Here is a 19,118-nt window from a genome sequence, read left to right on the forward strand (position 1 = left end):
GGCTGTCTCAAGGGCCATTCTTCCATTTGAATTCTACGGCTCTCAACCGGATGGTGTGGCATTGAGTCCTGGAACCTAGTGTCGTTAGGATTACCTCTGGACGTGGTTGCCACCATGAGACAGGCTAGCATACCAACGTCCGCCAAGATTGACCACAGGACGTGGAAGATGTTCTTATCTCGGTGCTCGGCGCAGGGTGTTTCTCCCTGGCCGGTTGCATCGTCTATGTTTCCTTCCTTCCTGCAATCTAGGTAGGAAAATGGGTTGTCGCTCAGTTCCCTTTAGGGACAAGTCTCAGCGCTATCTGTATTTTTTTCAGAAACGACGACTTCCTCAGGTACGCACGTTCCTACGGGGAGTTTGTCTTCTCAGCACTCCGTACAAGCGGCTGTTTGAGCCCTGAGATCTGAACAAGGTTCTAATTGCTCTCCAGATGCCGCCTTTCGAGCCTTTGAAGGATGTCTCCCTTCCCGTTTTTCACGGGAAGTGGCCTTCTACTAACGTTCTCGTCTCTTAGGAGAGTTTCCGAGCTAGCAACGCTCTTATACAAACTCTCTTCCTGGTCCTTCACCAGGACAGGGTAGTTCTGCGTCCGGTTCCGGAATTTCTCCCTAAGGTGGTATCCCATTTTCATATCAATCAGGATATCACCTCACCTTCTTTGTGTCCTCGTCCAGTCCATCAATTTCAGAAAGATTTGCATCTGTTGGTTCTGGTGAGAGCACTCAGGTTCTACTTCCCGCATGGCGCTCCTGCGCCACCCGGATGCACTCTTTGTCCTTGTCGCTGGTCGGCGTAAACAGTCGCAAGCTTCCAGATCCACCCTTGCTCGGGGGATCGAGGAACCAATTCTTGAAACCTACAGTTCTACTGGGCTTCGGGTTCTCTCAAGGCCGAAGGCCCATTCTACCAGAGCCGTGGGTGCATCCTGGGCATTACGGCACCAGGCTGCGGCTCAGCAGGTGTGTCAGGCACCCACCTGGTCGAGTCTACTTACTTTTACCAAGCATTATCAGATGCATACCTACGCTTCGGCAGACGCCAGCCTAGGTAGATAAGTCATTCAGGCGGCGGTTGGCCACCTGTAGGAGAGGGCCGTTTGACGGCCCTATCATGAGGTATTCTTTTACCCACCCAGGGATTGCTTTTGGACATCCCAATTGTCTGGGTCTCCCAATGGAGCGACAAAGAAGAAGGGAATTTTGTTTACTTACCGTAAATTCCTTTTCTTCTAGCTCCAATTGGGAGACCCAGCACCCGCCCTGTTTTCTCGGGGTTTTTCTGTTTTTTCGGGTACACATGTTGTTCATGTGGTATGGTTCAGTTCTCCGATGTTTCCTCGGATTGAATTGGTCTTTAAACCAGTTATTGGCTTTCCTCCTTCTTGCTTTGGCACTAAAACTGGTGAGCCAGTGATCCCACTGGGGGTGTATAGCCAGAAGGGGAGGGGCCTTACACTTTTAAGTGTAATACTTTGTGTGGCCTCCAGAGGCAATAGCTATACACCCAATTGTCTGGGTCTCCCAATTGGAGCTAGAAGAAAAGGAATTTACGGTAAGTAAACAAAATTCCCTTCTTTTCATCTTATGCCATGTCTGCCATGCTAGAGGCTGCTCACCGCACTGCGGTTGCTTCAGCTAATTCTCTTGTTATCCGCAGGATTTTGTGGCTTCGAGAGTGGAAGGCAGATGCTTCTTCCAAGAAGTTTCTTGCTGGGCTCCCTTTTGCTGATTCACGGCTGTTTGGTGAACAGCTGGATGAAATCATTAAAGAAGCTATTGGCGGGAAGAGTACTTCCATGCCACAAACCAAGACCAGGAAACCCGCCCAGGGTAGGAATCAATCAAGGTTTCGTTCCTTTCGTTCCTCCAACTGGTCATCCTCTAAGCCTTCCGCCTCGTCCGCTAACTCAGCCAAGGATCAGAAATCCAACTGGCGCCCAAAAGCGCGTCCGCAGAAGACCGCAGGAGGGTCTGCCACTAAGGCAGCTTCCTCATGACTCTCTGCCCGCTCCAGCCACGTCCTTAGTCGGTGGCAGGCTCTCCCACTTTGGCGACGCTTGGTTAAAGCAAGTCTCCGATCAGTGGGTGAGAGACATCATATCTCACGGCTGCAGGATAGAATTCTCTTCCAGCCCTCCAAACAGATTTTTTTCTCTCAACTCCCCCCTGCTCCAAGGCCGCCGCCTTCTCGCAGGCTGTGGCGTCCTTGCAGGCAAACGGAATGATTGTCCCAGTTCCCGCTCAGGAACGGTTCAGAGGTTTTTACTCAAATCTCTTCCTAGTTCCAAAAAAGGACGGTACCTTCCGGCCCATCCTGGATCTCAAGCTTCTCAACAAGCATGTCCGGGTGCGGCATTTTCGCATGGAGTCTCTGCGATCAGTCATTGCCTCTATGACCCAAGGGTAGTTCCTGGCGTCCATCGACATCAGAGATGCCTATCTACATGTGCCAATCGCAGTGTCACATCAGCGTTGGTTAAGTTTTGCGATAGGAGAGGATCATTTCCAATTCGTGGCTCTCCCCTTCGGGTTAGCCACGGCCCCTCGGGTATTCACCAAGGTCATGGCGGCACCTCCAGGGGTTAGCAGTGCTTCCTTATCTGGACGACCTTCTGGTCAAGGGTACATCCAGCGCAGACTGTCAGCGGAGTGTTTCGCTCACTCTCGCCACCCTAGCCCAATTCGGGTGGATTGTCAATCTTCCCAAATCCACTCTGACTCCGACCCAGAGTCTCACATACCTAGGGATGCAGTTCGAGACTTTGCCGGCACTTGTGAAGTTGCCCTTAGACAAACAGCTGTCACTCCGGTTGACGGTGCGCTCTCTCCTGAGGCCCCGCCGTTATACCCTCAGGCGTCTGATGCAGGTGCTGGGTCAAATGGTGGCCTCCATGGAGGCGGTTCCCTTTGCCCAGTTCCATCTGCGTCCTCTGCAGCTGGACATTCTCCGCTGGTGGGACAAGCGGCCTTCCTCCTTACAGAGGTTAGTGGCTCTGTCGCCACGGACCAGGAGCTCTCTTCAGTGGTGGCCTCTCCCTGTCCCAAGGGCGCTCCTTCCTGGCTCCGTCCTGGGTGATTCTCACCACGGATGCCAGCCTATCCGGCTGGGGAGCGGTACATCTCCACCACAGAGCACAGGGCACTTGGACTCCGTCCGAGTCAGCCCTTTCAATCAATGTGCTGGAAACCAGAGCTGTGCTTCTAGCTCTCCTAGCTTTTCACCACCTGTTGGCGGGCAGGCACATTCGAGTCCAGTCAGACAACGCGACAACGGTTGCCTACATCAATCACCAAGGCGGGACACGCAGCCGCCTGGCAATGTTGGAGGTCCAACGCATTCTTCAATGGGCGGAGGACTCCAAGTCCACCATATCCGCAGTCCACATCCCTGGCGTAGAAAACTGGGAGGCAGATTATCTCAGCCGTCAATCCGTGGACGGTGGCGAGTGGTCCCTGCACCCGGCAGTGTTTCAGTCAATCTGCCGCAAGTGGGGCACTCCGGACGTGGACCTAATGGCATCCCGTCACAACAACAAGTTTCCGGTTTACGTGGCTCGCTCCCACGATCCTCAGGCCTTCGCCGCGGACGCTCTGGTTCAAGACTGGTCCCAGTTTCGTCTGTCCTACGTGTTTCCCCCTCTAGCTCTCTTGCCCAGAGTCCTGCGCAAGATCAGAATGGAGGGCCGTTGAGTCATCCTCATTGCACCGGACTGGCCCAGGCGAGCTTGGTATCCGGACCTGCTCCAACTGTCCGTGGAGATGCCGTGGCATCTTCCGGACCGTCCAGACCTGCTCTCGCAAGGTCCGTTTTTCCGCCCGAATTCTGCGGCACTCAAATTGACGGCGTGGCTCTTGAGTCCTGGATTTTGACGGCTTCTGGTATTCTTCCTGAAGTCATCTCCACTATGACTCGGGCCCGTAAGTCTTCCTCCGTCAAGATCTATCACAGGACTTGGAAAATTTTTCTGTCCTGCTGTCGCTCTTCCGGCCATTCTCCTTGGCCATTCTCGTTGCCGACCCTTCTGTCTTTTTTTACAGTCCGGTCTGCAGCTAGGACTGTCCCTCAACTCTCTCAAGGGACAAGTCTCAGCTCTGTCAGTGCTGTTCTAGCGGCGTCTCGCCCGGCTGGCTCAGGTCCGCACCTTCATGCAAGGTGCGTCTCACATCATTCCGCCTTATCGGCGGCCCTTGGATCCCTGGGACCTTAACTTGGTCCTCACGGTATTGCAGAAACCCCCTTTCGAGCCCCTTAGGGAGGTTTCTTTGTCTCGTTTTTCTCAAAAGGTGGCCTTTCTAGTTGCCATAACTTTTCTCAGGAGAGTCTCTGATTTGGCTGCGCTCTCCTCGGAGTCACCTTTTTTGGTTTTTCACCAAGACAAGGTAGTTCTCCGTCCGACCCCGGACTTTCTTCCTAAGGTGGTCTCTCCCTTCCACCTTAACCAGGATATTTCATTGCCTTCCTTCTGTCCGGCCCCTGTTCATCGCTTTGAGAAAGCGCTGCATACTCTAGATCTGGTGCGTGCTCTCCGGATCTTTGTGTCTCGCACCGCTGCGCTTAGGCGGTGCACCTCTCTTTTAGTGCTAACCACAGGGCGGCGCAAGGGTCTCTCTGCTTCTAAGCCGACCTTGGCCCGTTGGATTTGATCGACCATTTCGGATGCCTACCAGAGTACTCAGGTGCCTCCCCCGCCGGGGATCAAAGCACACTCGACCAGAGCTGTCGGTGCCTCTTGGGCTTTTAGGCACCAGGCTACGACTCAGCAGGTCTGTCAGGCTGCCACTTGGACTAGCCTGCATACCTTTTCGAAGCACTACCAAGTGCATGCTCATGCTTCGGCAGATGTGAGCTTGGGCAGACGCATCCTTCAGGCGGCTGTCGCCCACTTGTGAAGTTAGGCTCCGCCTACTTCTTAGTTTTTTCTGTTTATTCCCACCCAGGGACAGCTTTGGAACGTCCCATGGTCTGGGTCTCCCAAAGGAACGATAAAGAAAAAAGAGAATTTTGTTACTTACCGTAAATTCTTTTCCTTATAGTTCCGTATTGGGAGACCCAGCTCCCTCCCTGTTGCCAATTTTCTTGTTCCGTGTGTTATCACCGGCTGTTGTCGTGGACAGAGTCTCCGGTTGTTCCGGTTCTTACTCGGTTCTACTTGTGGGTGGCTATTCTCCTTCAGCTTTTGCACTAAACTGGCTAGGACTGGCTACCAGGGGGTGTATAAGCTCAGAGGGAGGAGCTACACTTTTAAGTGTAGTACTTTGTGTGTCCTCCGGAGGCAGAAGCTAAACACCCATGGTCTGGGTCTCCCAATACGGAACGATAAGAAAATGAATTTACGGTAAGTAACAAAATTCTCTTTTTTCTACATGCAGTTACACGTATATATACATCTCTGCTACATGCACATTTACTTACACACACACACACACACACACACACACACACACCAAATTTCCACAACTTGTAGTTCCTGATTGGAACCTGAATGGAGGCTTCAGAAGGTAAGAAGCTGAAGGACCTTCTACTCAGTTAACAGAAGGACCTTTTTAGATGATGTGATCAGTCACATGTTCTAGAATACTCTTGTGACAGGTCCTGAACCGTCCGTGCATTCAGCTCCCGTTAGATTCCTCTCCTGCTCTTCACGGATCACATAGCTCAGTGTGCGGCAGGAGGAGAGAGGGCAGCTCTTTGATCGGGGAGGATGCCGTGTCTGCGTTCTCCTCCATCACAGGAAGCTGGCTCCAAGCTACAAGACGCCCACAGTTTTTAGTAAGAGTTATCCTTGTTAAAAATGTGTGTCCTGTAGCCCCAAAAATAGTTAGTAGCCGCAATTGCAGAAATGTTTTGACATCAGAAGACGTCTGTCTCCAGTGGATGGTCTGTGATTGTGATTGTGACTGAGCACTCCCGATACTTTACAGATCAGCCCTGGAGGTTTCAGTGATCATTACTTCTCACTTGTCAGAGGTTTCCTGAAAATGCTGCTATCTATTCATCCAAGCGGGTATATGGGGAAACTACAGGAGATTCCTAAAGTTTGCAGTCTGGCTTCCACTTGTATTTTGTAGAGGACTGATAACAGCTAAAATCGGACTAGTTAATAGAAGAAGCTCCAAGTTTACCCCCTCCTAAAAGTTATGGGACCTGTCACCATCAACATACAGTGTAATCTGCAGACCCCATGTTATAGAGCGGATTCAGTATAACCTGGGATTTAGTAATTTAATCCTCTGCTCGTTCTGTAATTTTTGGACCGGTGGCTGACAGCAATGTCTGTGTGCACATCGATATGAAGAAAGTTGTCAGTCACTGATGGTTCCCAATGTAAGAATTGGTGGAAGAAGTGGGCAAAACAAGTGGATACCTTACACATAATTTTAATAGTCTTGTGTTCAATTTCTTTCCAAAGGACAACTCCTTTTATCACCTTTCCAAAGGATAAATGGGCAAGATCTTACCGGTCAGTGGGGTCTGACCCAGACCGATAAGCAGAACGGAACTGGATCCCTGTGGGAATGGATCAGCAGTGCGCGTGGCGGACCACCTTTTCATTTATTCCCCACGGGGCTGTGGTATTCTGTGCTCAGCGGTTACCAGCAGTCCCGTATGGAATTAATGGGTCGATGGTTCGGCATGTGCACTGCCATTCCTAACCGGGATAACATTTGCGCTGTCCTATTAATCAGTGGGGGTCACAGTGATCAACCCTCACCAGTCTAAGCCCTTTTCACGGGAGTACCACTGCCGGCTCAGTTCAATGTAAAGGAAAAAACTAACTTCCCTTGCCTTCCCCGGTCCAGCCGTGTCTCCAGCTCCTTAGTGATTGTGTGTGTGTATAGGCTGCAGCGGTGACTGTATATGTGAACAGCGATGCAGCCAATCACTGAGCTCAGCGGGTGTCCTGATGAAGACAGCATGGGCTGAATAGTGATTGGCTGCAGCACTGTTGAAGTAACAAAATCACTGGAGCCCAAAAAAAAAAAGAGGCCGGGGCAGTGCCTGAGACACAGCGCTGGACCTGGGGAGGGCAAGCAATGCTCAGGTCTTCCTTTCAATTGGCCTAATGGCAACAGTTTTCAGAAAGGGGATCAATGCCTTTTCGGAACAGTCCCAAGACCTTGAATGTCAATTAAGTTTAGATTAGTCAATCGGGAGATTTCTGACAAAAGAACATGATTAACAATGAGCAGTAATAATGCCCATTCTCTCTGAGCAGACACCATGTTGTGTATTATTTTTTTTTTTAAAGAGCCTTTCCCACCTTTCTTGACAAATGTCAACGTAATCTATTTATTCTCTGTAGGAAGCGTCTTCTCACTGTCCTGCAGGAGATACTAATTATGCCCAATGTACCGACGTCCTTTATATCTCCTCTTGTGGCAGTCTTGCTGGATATTCTCAAAGATGACGACCGCAGAATCCTAACCGTACGTAACCCGCGGCTTACTGTAGCCTGGACTGTCTGTTTTGTACATTTTTACCTTGTATTTGTTCACTTTTTCACCACCAAGAATATTTTACATTCTTTAACCATAATACGGCCTTTCTGAAATAAAATTCACATAATGTTCTATCACCACATCCGTAATGACCCAAAAAAGCTAAACCATGTCAGTTTGGCTGTCTTTCGGCCCTTGAAAGTTGTATGTACGCTCTGCCACTGGACCCTGTTGACTATAATTTCTTTGTCGCTCTATTGGGAGACCCAGACAATTGGGTGTATAGCTACTGCCTCCGGAGGCCACACAAAGTATTACACTTAAAAGTGTAAGGCCCCTCCCCTACTGCCTATACACCCCCCGTGGGATCACGGGCTCCTCAGTTTTCATGCTTTGTGCGAAGTAGGCACACATGCACGCATAGCTCCACTGTTTAGTCAGCAGCAGCTGCTGACTTTGTCGGATGGAAGAAAAGAGGGCCCATACTAGGGCCCCCAGCATGCTCCCTTCTCACCCCACTTTTGTTGGCGGTGTTTGTTAAGGTTGAGGTACCCATTGCGGGTACGGAGGCTGGAGCCGACATGCTGCTTTCCTTCCCCATCCCCTTAGGGCTCTGGGTGAAGTGGGATCCTATCGGTCTCCAAGCACAGGAGACCGTGCTCAGTCCACAGCCCCTGGGAATCTGCTGGACATGGAGCTGAGTATCGTCAGGGACAGGGCCCTGCTACATTAAGGTACTCTGGGTCCCCGTACAGATCGCGCACACACACCAGCATTGCTGGGTGTGTTAGTGCGCCGGGGACAGCAGCGCGGCGCGCTGGTGCTTTACTCACTGCAGCTTTGCTGAGTGAGTTTCTGTATTAGGAACTGCCGCGCCGGCCGCGGCTGGCGGTTTTTTACACTGCGGCGCGGCTGGGACGTGTGGTTCGCTGGGGAACTTCCGCGCTGGCCGTGCTTATACGACGGCCGCGCTTATAAATCGAGTCCCCGGCTTTTGCGGCCTAGTTCCGTTTCGTTGCCGCCCCCAGGCCTGCCAGTCAGGGGAAGGGCGGGACGCTGGTCAGAACGTCAGCGCTGAGGGCTGGAGTCTGCTTAGCATACTCCAACCCCCCTCACTAGGCACAGTGGGACGCTAGTTTCCCGCACTTTGTCTGGGGCACGCCCACGGCCCGCCCCTCTTCACAGGACGCCGGCAGCCATTCCTGTTTGCAGTCTGAGTGGAGAAGGGACACGAGCTCTGGGAGACCCAGGCACAGGATTTTGGCGGTCACACACCCGCTCTTCAGCGGGCGGTAAGCAGCCCTCGAGGGCTCACCCCACTAGTGCCGCAGTGTTCATTTGTACTTTATGCTTGTATGCTATACATTGCATTGTACGGTCGCTATTCTTGGCTATATACCCTCCTAGATTGCTAGACAACAGCATGTCGTCCGCAAAAAGCAAAGGGGCCAAGACACAGGCTTTCTATGCTACTTGTACCGCATGTAAGGCTGTTCTACCGGCAGGTGCCACTGACCCCCATTGTGTGCAATGTTCGGCCCCTGTAGCACTTGCTCAGTCGGGGCCTCTGCTAGAGGTGGCCCAAGGAGAACCACCTGTGAACACTGTCCAGGTGACAGGGACGGAGTTTGCAGTTTTTGCTGATAAACTGTCGGTGACTATGTCTAAAATCCTTGAGACTTTGCAGTCCAGACCGGTAACTCAGACCATGGGCACTGTTGATTCAAGGCTCCCTGGTTCCCCTCTTTTGGAACACATCCGTGCTCCGGGGGGGTCCCATGCATCCCGGGGTGATGGCTCTGACACGGACGACAGTCCCAGACAGCCTAAGCGAGCTCGCTATGAGCGACCCTCGACTTCATCACACTGGTCAGGGTCCCAGCAGGAAGGCTCTCTGTTTGATGAGACAGAGGTTGCTGATCAGGATTCTGATCCTGAGACCGCTCTCAATCTGGATACACCTGATGGGGACGCAATGGTGAATGATCTCATAGCGTCCATCAATAAAATGTTGGATATTTCTCCCACAGCTCCTCCAGTGGAGGAGTCAGCTTCACAGCAGGAGAAATTCCATTTCAGGTATCCTAAGCGTAAATTGAGTACTTTTCTGGATCACTCTGACTTTAGAGAGTCAGTCCAGAAACACCACGCTTATCCAGATAAGCGTTTCTCCAAACGTCTTAAGGATACACGTTATCCCTTTCCCCCTGACGTGGTCAAAGGCTGGACCCAGTGTCCAAAGGTGGATCCCCCAATCTCCAGGCTTGCGGCTAGATCCATAGTTGCAGAGTGGAAGATGGGGCTTCACTTAAAGATGCCACTGACAGACAGATGGAGCTCTGGTTGAAATCCATCTATGAAGCTATCGGCGCGTCGTTTGCTCCAGCATTCGCAGCCGTATGGGCACTCCAAGCTATTTCAGCTGGTTTGGCGCAGATTGACACTGTCACACGTACATCTGTTCCGCAAGTAGCGTCCTTAACCTCTCAAATGTCTGCATTTGCGTCTTACGCTATTAATGCTGTCCTGGACTCTACAAGCCGTACGGCAGTGGCGTCCGCCAACTTCGTGGTTTTACGCAGAGCATTGTGGTTAAGGGAATGGAAGGCAGATTCTGCTTCCAAGAAGTGCTTAACCAGTTTGCCTTTTTCTGGTGACAGACTGTTTGGTGAGAGATTGGATGAAATCATTAAACAGTCCAAGGGTAAGGATTCATCCTTACCTCAGCCCAGACCAAATAAACCCCAACAGAGGAAGGGACAGTCGAGATTTCGGTCCTTTCGAGGCTCGGGCAGGTCCCAATTCTCCTCGTCCAAAAGGACTCAAAAGGAGCAGAGGAGCTCAGATTCTTGGCGGGCCCAGTCACGCCCAAAGAAAGCAGCCGGAGGAACCGCTACCAAAGCGGCTTCCTCATGACTTTCGGCCTCCTCTCTCCGCATCCTCGGTCGGTGGCAGGCTCTCCCGCTTTGGCGACATTTGGCTGCCACATGTCAAGGACCGTTGGGTGAGAGACATTCTGTCTCACGGGTACAGGATAGAGTTCAGTTCTCGTCCTCCAACTCGATTCCTCAGAACTTCTCCGCCTCCCGGCCGAGCCAATGCTCTTCTGCAGGCGGTGTGCTCTTTAAAGGCAGAAGGAGTGGTAATCCCTGTTCCTCTTCAGGAGCAAGGTCACGGTTTTTACTCCAACTTGTTTGTGGTGCCAAAAAAGGACGGGTCTTTCTGTCCTGTTCTGGACCTAAAACTGCTCAACAAGCATGTGAAAACCAGGCGGTTCCGGATGGAATCCCTCCGCTCCGTCATCGCCTCAATGTCTCAAGGAGATTTCCTAGCATCAATAGACATCAAAGATGCTTATCTCCACGTGCCGATTGCTCCAGAACACCAGCGTTTTCTACGCTTCGTTATAGGAGACGAACACCTTCAGTTCGTAGCCCTGCCTTTCGGTCTGGCGACAGCCCCAAGGGTCTTCACCAAGGTCATGGCAGCAGTAGTAGCAGTCCTGCACTCTCAGGGTCACTCTGTGATCCCTTACCTGGATGATCTACTTGTCAAGGCACCCTCTCAAGAGGCATGCCAACACAGCCTGAACGTTGCGCTGGAGACTCTCCAGAGTTTCGGGTAGATCATCAACTTTTCAAAGTCAAATCTGACCCCAACCCAATCGATAACATACCTTGGCATGGAGTTTCATACTTTATCAGCGATAGTGATGCTTCCGCTGGACAAACAGCGTTCACTACAGACAGGGGTGCAATCTCTCCTTCAGGGCCAGTCGCATCCCTTGAGACGCCTCATGCACTTCCTGGGGAAGATGGTAGCAGCAATGGAGGCAGTCCCTTTCGCGCAGTTTCATCTGCGTCCATTACAATGGGACATTCTCCGCCAATGGGACGGGAAGTCGAAGTCCCTGGACAGGAACGTCTCCCTTTCTCAGGCGGCCAAGGATTCTCTTCAGTGGTGGCTTCTTCCCACCTCATTGTCAATAGGAAAGTCTTTCCTACCCCCATCCTGGGCGGTGGTCACAACAGACGCGAGTCTATCAGGGTGGGGAGCAGTTTTTCTCCACCACAGGGCTCAAGGTACGTGGACTCAGCAAGAGTCCACCCTTCAGATCAATGTTCTGGAAATCAGAGCAGTGTATCTTGCCCTACAAGCCTTCCAGCAGTGGCTAGAAGGCAAGCAGATCCGAGTTCAGTCGGACAACTCCACAGCGGTGGCATACATCAACCACCAAGGAGGGACACGCAGTCGGCAAGCCTTCCAGGAAGTCCGGCGGATTCTGACGTGGGTGGAAGACACGGCATCCACCATATCCGCAGTCCACATCCCGGGCGTAGAAAACTGGGAAGCGGACTTCCTCAGTCGCCAGGGTATGGACGCAGGGGAATGGTCTCTTCACCCGGACGTGTTTCAGGAAATTTGTCGCCGCTGGGGGAGGCCGGACGTCGACCTAATGGCGTCCCGGCACAACAACAAGGTCCCGGCCTTCATGGCACGGGCTCACGATCTCAGAGCTCTGGCGGCAGACGCCTTAGTTCAAGATTGGTCGCAGTTTCAACTGCCTTATGTGTTCCCACCTCTGGCACTGTTGCCCAGAGTGATACGCAAGATCAGGTCCGACTGCCGCCGCGCCATCCTGGTCGCTCCAGACTGGCCAAGGAGGTCGTGGTACCCAGATCTGTGGCATCTCACGGTAGGACAACCGTGGGCAATACCAGATCGGCCAGACTTACTGTCTCAAGGGCCGTTTTTCCATCAGAATTCTGCGGCCCTTAGCCTGACTGTGTGGCCATTGAGTCCTGGATCCTAGCGTCTTCAGGACTATCTCAAGAGGTCATTGCCACCATGAGACAGGCTAGGAAACTATCCTCTGCCAAGATCTACCACAGGACGTGGAAGATATTCTTAACTTGGTGCTCTGTTCAGGAAGTTTCTCCCTGGCCATTTGCTTTGCCTACCTTTCTTTCCTTCCTGCAATCCGGGTTGGAAAAAGGTCTGTCGCTCGGCTCCCTTAAGGGACAAGTCTCTGCGCTATCTGTATTTTTTCAGAAGCGACTAGCACGACTTCCTCAGGTACGCACGTTCCTGCAAGGGGTCTGTCATATCGTCCCTCCTTACAAGCGGCCGTTAGAGCCCTGGGATCTGAACAGGGTTCTAATTGCTCTCCAGAAGCCGCCTTTCGAGCCTTTGAGGGATGTTTCCCTGTCTCGCCTTTCACAGAAAGTGGCCTTTCTAGTAGCGGTCACGTCTCTTCGGAGAGTGTCTGAGCTAGCAGCGCTGTCATGCAAATCTCCCTTCCTGGTGTTTCACCAGGACAAGGTGGTTCTGCGCCCGATTCCGGAGTTTCTCCCTAAGGTGGTATCCCCCTTTCATCTCAATCAGGATATCTCCTTACCTTCTTTGTGTCCTCGTCCAGTCCATCAATGTGAAAAGGATTTGCATTTGTTGGATCTGGTGAGAGCACTCAGAATCTACATTTCCCGCACGGCACCTCTGCGCCGCTCGGATGCACTCTTTGTCCTTGTCGCCGGCCAGCGTAAAGGGTTGCAGGCTTCCAAATCCACCCTGGCTCGGTGGATCAAGGAACCAATTCTTGAAAGCTACCGTTCTGCGGGGCTTCCGGTTCCATCAGGGCTGAAGGCCCATTCTACCAGAGCCGTGGGTGCGTCCTGGGCATTACGGCACCAGGCTACGGCTCAGCAAGTGTGCCAGGCGGCTACCTGGTCGAGTCTGCACACTTTTACCAAGCATTATCAGGTGCATACCTATGCTTCGGCGGACGCCAACCTAGGTAGACAAGTCCTTCAGGCGGCGATTGCTCACCTGTAGGAAAGGGCCGTTTTTATGGCCCTATCACGAGGTATTATTTTACCCACCCAGGGATTGCTTTTGGACATCCCAATTGTCTGGGTCTCCCAATAGAGCGACAAAGAAGGGAATTTTGTTTACTTACCGTAAATTCCTTTTCTTCTAGCTCTAATTGGGAGACCCAGCACCCGCCCCTGTTTTTTTGTATACACATGTTGTTCATGTTGAATGGTTTCAGTTCTCCGATATTCCTTCGGATTGAATGTGCTTAAACCAGTTTATTGGCTTTCCTCCTTCTTGCTTTTGCACTAAAACTGAGGAGCCCGTGATCCCACGGGGGGTGTATAGGCAGTAGGGGAGGGGCCTTACACTTTTAAGTGTAATACTTTGTGTGGCCTCCGGAGGCAGTAGCTATACACCCAATTGTCTGGGTCTCCCAATTAGAGCTAGAAGAAAAGGAATTTACGGTAAGTAAACAAAATTCCCTTCTTTTGATGCCGAAATGTTTGGCGTAAATGCTGAACGTGTGCACATGCCCTAAGGATTGTTTAAGAAGTTGCCCACTACTCGGACAACCCTTTCTCAGTCGCCTATATTTCCCACCGCATAAAATAACAGCCTGTACTCCCTTCCGGTGTGGCACGTTTCAGTGCTGTCTGCACGAGGCTTACGTTATGTTCTTATGCTACACGACCCCTGTAGCAGCAGCTCTCCATATTTCCGGGTTTAAGTGTCGTCCCAGCTAAGTGAGAGTGAAGCCACCGCTGATTAGCTGCAGGGCTCACATGGAACAAGAACGTCACCGGAGAGCCAGTGCCGACATCGGTGGAACGGTGCTCAGCACCGGAGGTGACCTAGGATGATTTTATTGTATACAGGCTAATATTGTAATTGAGAATGGGTCGTCTAAGAAATGGATAACCCTTTTAAGGCATTCATAAACCCTCGATATTGCCACTGATTATTTATTTATTTTTTTTAAAGGATTAATTATTTTTTTTATCTTTATATGACCACAAAAGCAGCTCCATAATTTTATAGATGTTGTATAGATCTGTAATACATCTCACATTTCTTGTTTCATGACATGCTCAATTAGAGGTGTTATTCCCCTAGAAGGACAGAATGCAATGAATGGTCTGACGTGGTTAAAGGGAATCTGTCACCAGGTTTTTGCTACCTCATTTAAAGGGAATCTGTCAGTAGGTTTTTGATACCTCATCTCAGAACAGCATGGTATAGGCAAAGAGGCCCTGAGTTCAATGATGTATCACTTAGCTTAGCTGCTGCAGCTGTTCTGACACAGTGAAAGATTTTGAGATTTTGTATGTACAGAGCTCTGGAAGCTGCCTCCTTCGCACACACCCCACTTTAAAGTGTACAATTCCATAGACAGAAGCTGCTAACCACAGGGGGGCGGAGTCGGACTATAGCTCAAATGCTGCTGAGACCCACTAATGATGAAGATAAGTGGCTTAAGCTAAGATTGCAGGTTCACAAAAAAATACTGTGAGATAGCAGATGCAGGGCTGAAACATCTGTTTTAACATTTGCAGCATGCTGTTTTCAGGTTACATTGAAGAAACCTGCTGACGGAGTCCCTTTAAGAGCAGTATAATGTAGGGAAAGACCCTAAATCCAGCAAAGTATCACTTAATTTACTGGGTGCAGTAGTTGTGACTTAGACGTAGCAGAGCACAGAAGGCTAACCCCACCCACACCAGATTCTGTGTACAGTGTATATTGACAATGAGCTGCTTACCATTCTTGGATTTGTCTCTATGTATTAGCTTCTATGTTTTCTCTATCGTTTCATTGGGGAACACAGGACCATGGGTTATGCTGCTGTCACTAGGAGGCTGACACTAAGTAAACATAAAAAAGTTAGCTCCTCCCTAGCAGTATACACCCCGAGCCGGAGGCGGGCTCAGATCAGTTTTTAGCTTAGTGTCGTAGGAGGCTGATGTGGGCCGTCTCGGCCCCCCTCAGCCATGTATGTTTTTTGCGCTTTTTTCTTTTATTTCGGCGCCGCTCATCACTCTCATACCTGTCGTCTTTGTCTCTGCAGGTATTCGCTTCACTCATCCTCCGCAGCCCTGTGGGTACCACTCCCCAGGGTCGCAGGGGCTCGAGACTTCGGGCCCTCTCCCCCGTCCGTCCCCGTGGTACCACTCCCGGGGGTGCGCGTGTGGGCAGGTTGTTTGTGGGCACCCCTGATTCGCCCTGCGGTATCACCCCAAAGGGCGTACAGGGGAGTACAGCAGGGATGGAACCTCCGCAGCGTGTGTAATAGATGGGGCCCTGTCACGCTGCCTTCTCCTGAAAGGGGGCTGCTACCCCCATCATGATGTCCACTACCCTGCCTCAGCACGCTCTCCCCCGGAGCCTTCCTGGATGAGCAGCGCTGTACACAGGCAGGGCCAGGGAGCCCTGCCTGCACCGCATCCATCGCTGGGCCGGCGCCGCCGATTGCAGGTAGGACCGACCTTTCCTGCACTTTCCCCCCGCCCTCTCCATAAATTTAGTCCCCGGTCTCGGCCTAGTCGCTCCTGCGTCCTAGCCACGCCCCCGCTGCAGCGCTATTGGCCGCCGGTCGTCTCCCTCTGTATCCTCCCACTGCTCTGCCTCCTGGCTGATGGTGGGGGCTGTGAATCCTCCGGGTTTTCGCGCCGGAATCCTGCTCCTCCCCCAGCCTCCTCCAGCGTCCCCTCGCCATTTTAGCCTGCCTCTGGTCCCCTGAGGCTGCAGCGCGCCGGCGTTCTGACTCTTCTGGCCAGCTTTCCTGGACTTCCCCTTCTGGACTGGTGGGCAGCACGCAGGACCTGGGTAAGTTCTGCTCCTAAGGAGTAGCCCTCACTAGGCAGCATTCTCTGAGTTTAGGGACGAGTTAACCCTCTCCTGTCTCCTTCCTAGCAGCCACCAGGGAGAGTACCTGTTTTCACCATGCCTAAGGCTAAGCCCACCCAATCCAAGCAGGCCCCCTTTGCACTATTTTTTGCATGCTCCTCCTGCAATTCCAAGTTTTCCCAGGGTCAGGACGCCCCACTATGCTCCATCTGTTCTACAGACGCGCAGCCTCCGCAGGACTCCGCGGCCGACGCTTCTGATATCGCAGACGCCACAGCGCCATATGCTGCAGGGCCCTGCGTCCCGCCCCCCCCCCCCGACTGGCTAGCGTCCCTGTCCCAGTCCGTAGATTCCCTCTCTGAGGCTTCTCGGACCATCGCGCAAGCTCTGCGCCTGCTGCCGTCGCTCGCCCAGATTCCCGCAGACCCGGCGCAATCGCCTCCGGAGCAGGTTAGCCCCGTTGCAGGGTCCTCCTCTGCTGCTCAAAAACGGACCCGCCAGGTCTCGTCCTCAGACTCTTCCCAGGTTTCACCTTCATCCCCAGGTCCAGACAGTCAGTCCTCCAGGGAGGTTTCTGACTGCTCCGATGATGATTCCGATGCGGCACCCCTGCAGGACTCAGAGCAGGCGGCTGATATTCGGCGCATGGTGAATAGCCTGATAGAAGCAGTGAACCAGACCTTGAAGGTACAGGCGGACCCCGTCTCCTCCCAGAGCACCCAGGTCTCGTTTAAGCGGGTGAAGCGGGCCCAGAACACATTCAGCGGACATCCAGAATTCGCTGAGTTACTGCGCAGCCACAGGCAACAGCCGGACAGGGTATTTACCAGCGGTAAGTCCATCGATTTGCATTATCCTTTTCCTGAGGGTCTTCGAAAGGATTGGACAGGCTCCCCTGTGGTAGACCCCCCCCAATCTCCCGCCTGTCTTCTCACACAGTCCTTCCACTCACTAACGGTACGTCTCTCAAGGACCCTACGGGCCGTACTATTGACAAGTTAGCCCGTTCCGCCTTCGAGGCAGCGGGCACATCCCTCTCTCCGGCCTTTGCCTCGGTTTGGGTTGCGAAGGCAATGATGTCCTGGGCGGACACGCTACGCTGCGGTCTCCGCGCCATTCCTGCCAATCCGGACCTGGTTCCCATTGCCTCACAGATTTCTCTCGCGGGTGAGTACTTGCTCAATGCAGCCCTGGCGTCTGCAAGTTGCGCGACCCAGGCCGCCAGCAACAATGTGGCCATCCGTCGAGCCCTTTGGCTCCGGTCCTGGAACGCGGATGCGGCCTCTAAGTCCCTAACTTCCCTGCCCTTCCTAGGGGAGCGTCTCTTCAGAGATAGGCTGGACCAGTTGATCTCCGATGCTACGGGAGGAAAGAGTACATCTCTCCCCCAATTGCGCCCCAAGCGCTTCCAGAATCGGCGCCCCACCGCTCGTTTCCGGCCCTTTCGCAGCTTCAACTCCAATCCCCAGCCGCGGAAAAGCCGCTCTCCTCCGAGAGACAGGAAGACCCCGTCATTCAAGACCAATCCCGCCTGGCGTTCACGCCCCCGCCAGTCCACGAGATCCTCTTCTGGTTACCGCCGACGTTCCTCCAAGTGACTCGCGGTCGGTGCGCAACAGCGCCAGACTTGTGGGAGGGCGTCTGTCTCGTTTTCAGCACGTGTGGATCCCCCTGACCGCCGATGCCTGGGTCAGAGAGATCATCACATCAGGCTACAAAATAGAATTCGAAGCAAAGCCACCGAGACGTTTTTTCCTATCTCGCCCTCCCGAGTCTCCCGCGCGGGCTCGCGCGTTCTTTCACTCCATAGACTCCCTCCTCCGAGCCGGAGTCGTGGTACCAGTCCCTCCCGCAGAGCGTTTCAAGGGGTTCTATTCCAACCTTTTCGTGGTCCCCAAAAAGGACGGCTCTGTCCGTCCCGTCCTCGACCTAAAGCTTCTAAACAGGTCTGTGAGGCCTCGGCCGTTTCGCATGGAGTCACTCCGGTCCGTCATCGCGTCCATGGAGGTAGGCGAATTCCTGGCATCGCTGGATATTCAAGACGCCTATCGTCACGTCCCGATAGCCACCTCTCACCAACAGTTCCTCCGCTTTGCGATAGCGGAAGATCACTTCCAGTTCACGGCTCTTCCCTTCGGCCTCGCATCCGCACCCAGGGTCTTTACGAAGATCTGCATCCAATCTGCATTCCAGGGGTGTCATGGTCATCCCGTACTTGGACGATATGTTGATAAAGGGCTCTTCCTTCGAGGACTGTCGTCTTGGGGTTCAGGTCACGATCGACACCCTTTCACGGTTAGGGTGGCTGATAAATCGGAAGAAGTCCTCTCTGACCCCGGCCCGTCGGATCACCTTTTTAGGCATGGTATTCCATACCATCCAAGGGCGAGTTTTCCTCACACAGGAGAAGATGTCCTCCCTACAACGAGGCCTCCGCGCTCTCCGGCGTCAGTGCCAAGTTTCCATCAGGTTCGGCATGCGAGTCCTCGGTCGTATGGTGGCGGCGATGGAAGCGGTACCCTTTGCACAGTTCCATCTCCGGCCCCTCCAGCTGGCCTTGCTGAAGAAGTGGGACAGATCTCCCTTTTCTCTGGACCGCAGGTTTCATCTCTCGCCGGAGACCCGCCACTCCCTCCGTTGGTGGCTCAATCAACGCAACCTCGCATCAGGAAGGTCTTTCCTCCCGCTCCACTGGAAGATAGTGACCACCGACGCCAGTCTCCAGGGCTGGGGAGCAGTGTTTCGGCATCACACAGCGCAGGGCCGATGGTCACCGAGGGAGAGTTGTCTCCAGATCAACATTTTGGAGATAAGAGCCATCCGGCTAGCCTTGCAGCAGTTTCGGCACCTAGTACAGGGTTGCCCGGTCAGGATCCAGTCAGACAATGCGACGGCGGTGGCGTACATCAACCACCAAGGCGGCACAAGTAGTGTCGGGGCGATGCGAGAAGTCAAGAAGATTTTGCACTGGGCCGAGCGTCATCACTCCCTGATCTCAGCGGTACACATCCCAGGCGT

At 52.9% G+C, this 19,118-nt stretch overlaps 1 protein-coding gene across 1 annotated transcript in view; it reads left to right on the forward strand.

The window, feature by feature from the left end:
* The window catches only part of NCAPG (non-SMC condensin I complex subunit G), a 246,325-nt gene that overhangs the window by 50,277 nt on the left and 176,930 nt on the right, over positions 1–19,118 (forward strand). Inside the window, exon 9 of the mRNA XM_075333625.1 lies at positions 7,307–7,430. Within this exon, the coding sequence (XP_075189740.1) occupies positions 7,307–7,430 (124 nt within the window). The remainder of the gene's footprint in view (positions 1–7,306; positions 7,431–19,118) is intronic.

Source organism: Anomaloglossus baeobatrachus, chromosome 1 (assembly GCF_048569485.1).
Source record: "Anomaloglossus baeobatrachus isolate aAnoBae1 chromosome 1, aAnoBae1.hap1, whole genome shotgun sequence".
In the NCBI taxonomy this organism is placed as follows: Eukaryota; Metazoa; Chordata; class Amphibia; order Anura; family Aromobatidae; genus Anomaloglossus; species Anomaloglossus baeobatrachus.